Source organism: Chiloscyllium plagiosum, chromosome 37 (genome assembly GCF_004010195.1).
Source record: "Chiloscyllium plagiosum isolate BGI_BamShark_2017 chromosome 37, ASM401019v2, whole genome shotgun sequence".
In the NCBI taxonomy this organism is placed as follows: domain Eukaryota; kingdom Metazoa; phylum Chordata; class Chondrichthyes; order Orectolobiformes; family Hemiscylliidae; genus Chiloscyllium; species Chiloscyllium plagiosum.
The window spans coordinates 17,011,863-17,013,719 of record NC_057746.1 but is presented as its reverse complement, the minus strand read 5'-3'; the positions used below and the strand labels follow the sequence as shown (position 1 = coordinate 17,013,719).

At 54.7% G+C, this 1,857-nt stretch overlaps 1 protein-coding gene across 1 annotated transcript in view; it reads left to right on the top strand.

Annotated features, from left to right (window-relative positions):
• Positions 1 to 1,857, top strand: part of rnf20 (ring finger protein 20, E3 ubiquitin protein ligase) — a 42,964-nt gene that overhangs the window by 35,465 nt on the left and 5,642 nt on the right. Inside the window, exons 15-16 of the mRNA XM_043677858.1 lie at positions 563 to 775; positions 1,322 to 1,561. Coding sequence (XP_043533793.1) covers positions 563 to 775; positions 1,322 to 1,561 — 453 coding nt within the window. The remainder of the gene's footprint in view (positions 1 to 562; positions 776 to 1,321; positions 1,562 to 1,857) is intronic.

Genomic DNA, 1,857 nt, shown 5'->3' with positions numbered 1-1,857 from the left:
GAGGGGTAGGGAGATGGAGACAAGGGGCCCGGGAGCGGGGAGGGAGAGAGGCTGGGCAAGGAGGAAATGGGGCCAGCGGGGGCAGAGGAGACAGGGCCGGGGAAGGGGGTAAGACGGGGCCAGGGGGAGGGGATGGAGAGGGTGGGGGTGACGGGAGAGGGAGAGGGAGTGGGGTAGATGTTACAGTGATCGAGTGGGTTATCAGGTTGGAGAACAGCAGTGTTGTGGATGTGTTGAAGTTGAAGGGGGAGCATTGAAGTAGTTGGGTGTGGAAATGACTGAGGCAGGATGGGGGTTTCTCAGTGCGAGACGCAGCAGTTTCTCACACCCTTAATGTCCTGAGTGAAAATTCAAAATGTATAAACCACAGATGATCCTGAAATGGTTAAAACATTGCCTGTGGGGTTTAGATTTATACACGCACACGCACACACACAGACACACAGACCGTATAGTGATTGACACTGAGGGGCACACGCACAGTCTGTGAGGGGGACACATGCTGTACAGGACTGAGTCTGTTTCTCCCTCTGTCACTCTGCACCGTCCCCGTGTGTTACAGGAGGAGGAAGCTCTCCTGTCGGAGATGGATGTGACTGGCCAGGCGTTTGAGGACATGCAGGAACAGAACATCCGGCTGATGCAGCAGCTTCGAGAAAAGGACGACGCGAACTTCAAGCTGATGTCTGAGCGAATCAAATCCAACCAGATCCACAAACTGCTGAAGGAGGAGAAGGAGGAGCTGGGAGACCAGATGCTGACCTTAAAAACACAGGTCAGTGAGCACTGGAGGGCCGTGAGCAGAGGGAATCACACTCCCTATCCCCATCCTGCCCTCACTGTGCCCTCTCATTCACATCCTTCCCTCCCACCGTCCCTCCCTCGCTCCGTCCCACCATCCCTCGCTCCGTCCCTCCCTCCCTCCCACCCACCCTCCATCCCTCCGTCCCTCCTCCATTGACGTCCATCGTCACTGTTAACTATCTCTTTGTGTGGCTATAATTTCTCCACTTGTATGTCCATCTCCCTGGTGTTTGTTCTCACTTGCAGTATTTTCTTTCACTGATGCTCGTTCTCTCTCTTTCTTTCTCTCTTTCTCTCACACACCTGTTCTCATTCTCTGTTCTGCCCCTTTCACTTTCTCTTGTTCTCTCTCTCTGTCACGTTCTGACTTTCTCTTTCAATCACTCGCGCTCTCTCTTTGACCTGCTCATGCTTTTGCTGTCATGTCACACTTGCTTTCTCTCTCTCTCTCGCACGCACACATGCTCTCTCTTTATTCTCACTTTCTCTCTCTCTGTCGCTCTGTCCCCCGTCTCAGGTTGACGCCCAGCTCCAGGTAGTGAAGAAGTTGGAAGAGAAGGAGCAGTTACTGCAGACGAACCTGACGGCCATGGAGAAGGAGCTCTCCCTGCGAACCCAGACCCTGGACATGCACAAGCGCAAGGTGAGGGGACAGGGAGCTGGGGGCCTTCCCTCCTCTCCAATCCCAGCAGGTGGGCTCGTCCGCGGCAGCAACTCATGTCACAGAAGCAGTTTCATTTTTGAGCACATTCTTATGGCGCAGTGAAATAATATTTACACTCTCTCACCCCCGCACCCTCCCTCCTGGTCTCCATCCTTCCCTCGCTGCCCTCCCTTGCTCCATTCCCCCCCCCCACCTTTGTGGGTCTCTCCCTGCCTCTCCATCCTCCCCTTTCCTGTTGCCCTCACTGACACGCCATGCTCCCAATCCATCTCTGTGTCTCTGCTGCTGCTGCTGCCTCGTTTTCGCACACTGACTCTCTCTTTTACCATCTCGTTCCTGCACATTCTCACACTCGTTCTCCCCCCCACCCCATCACTTCGCCTTCCTCT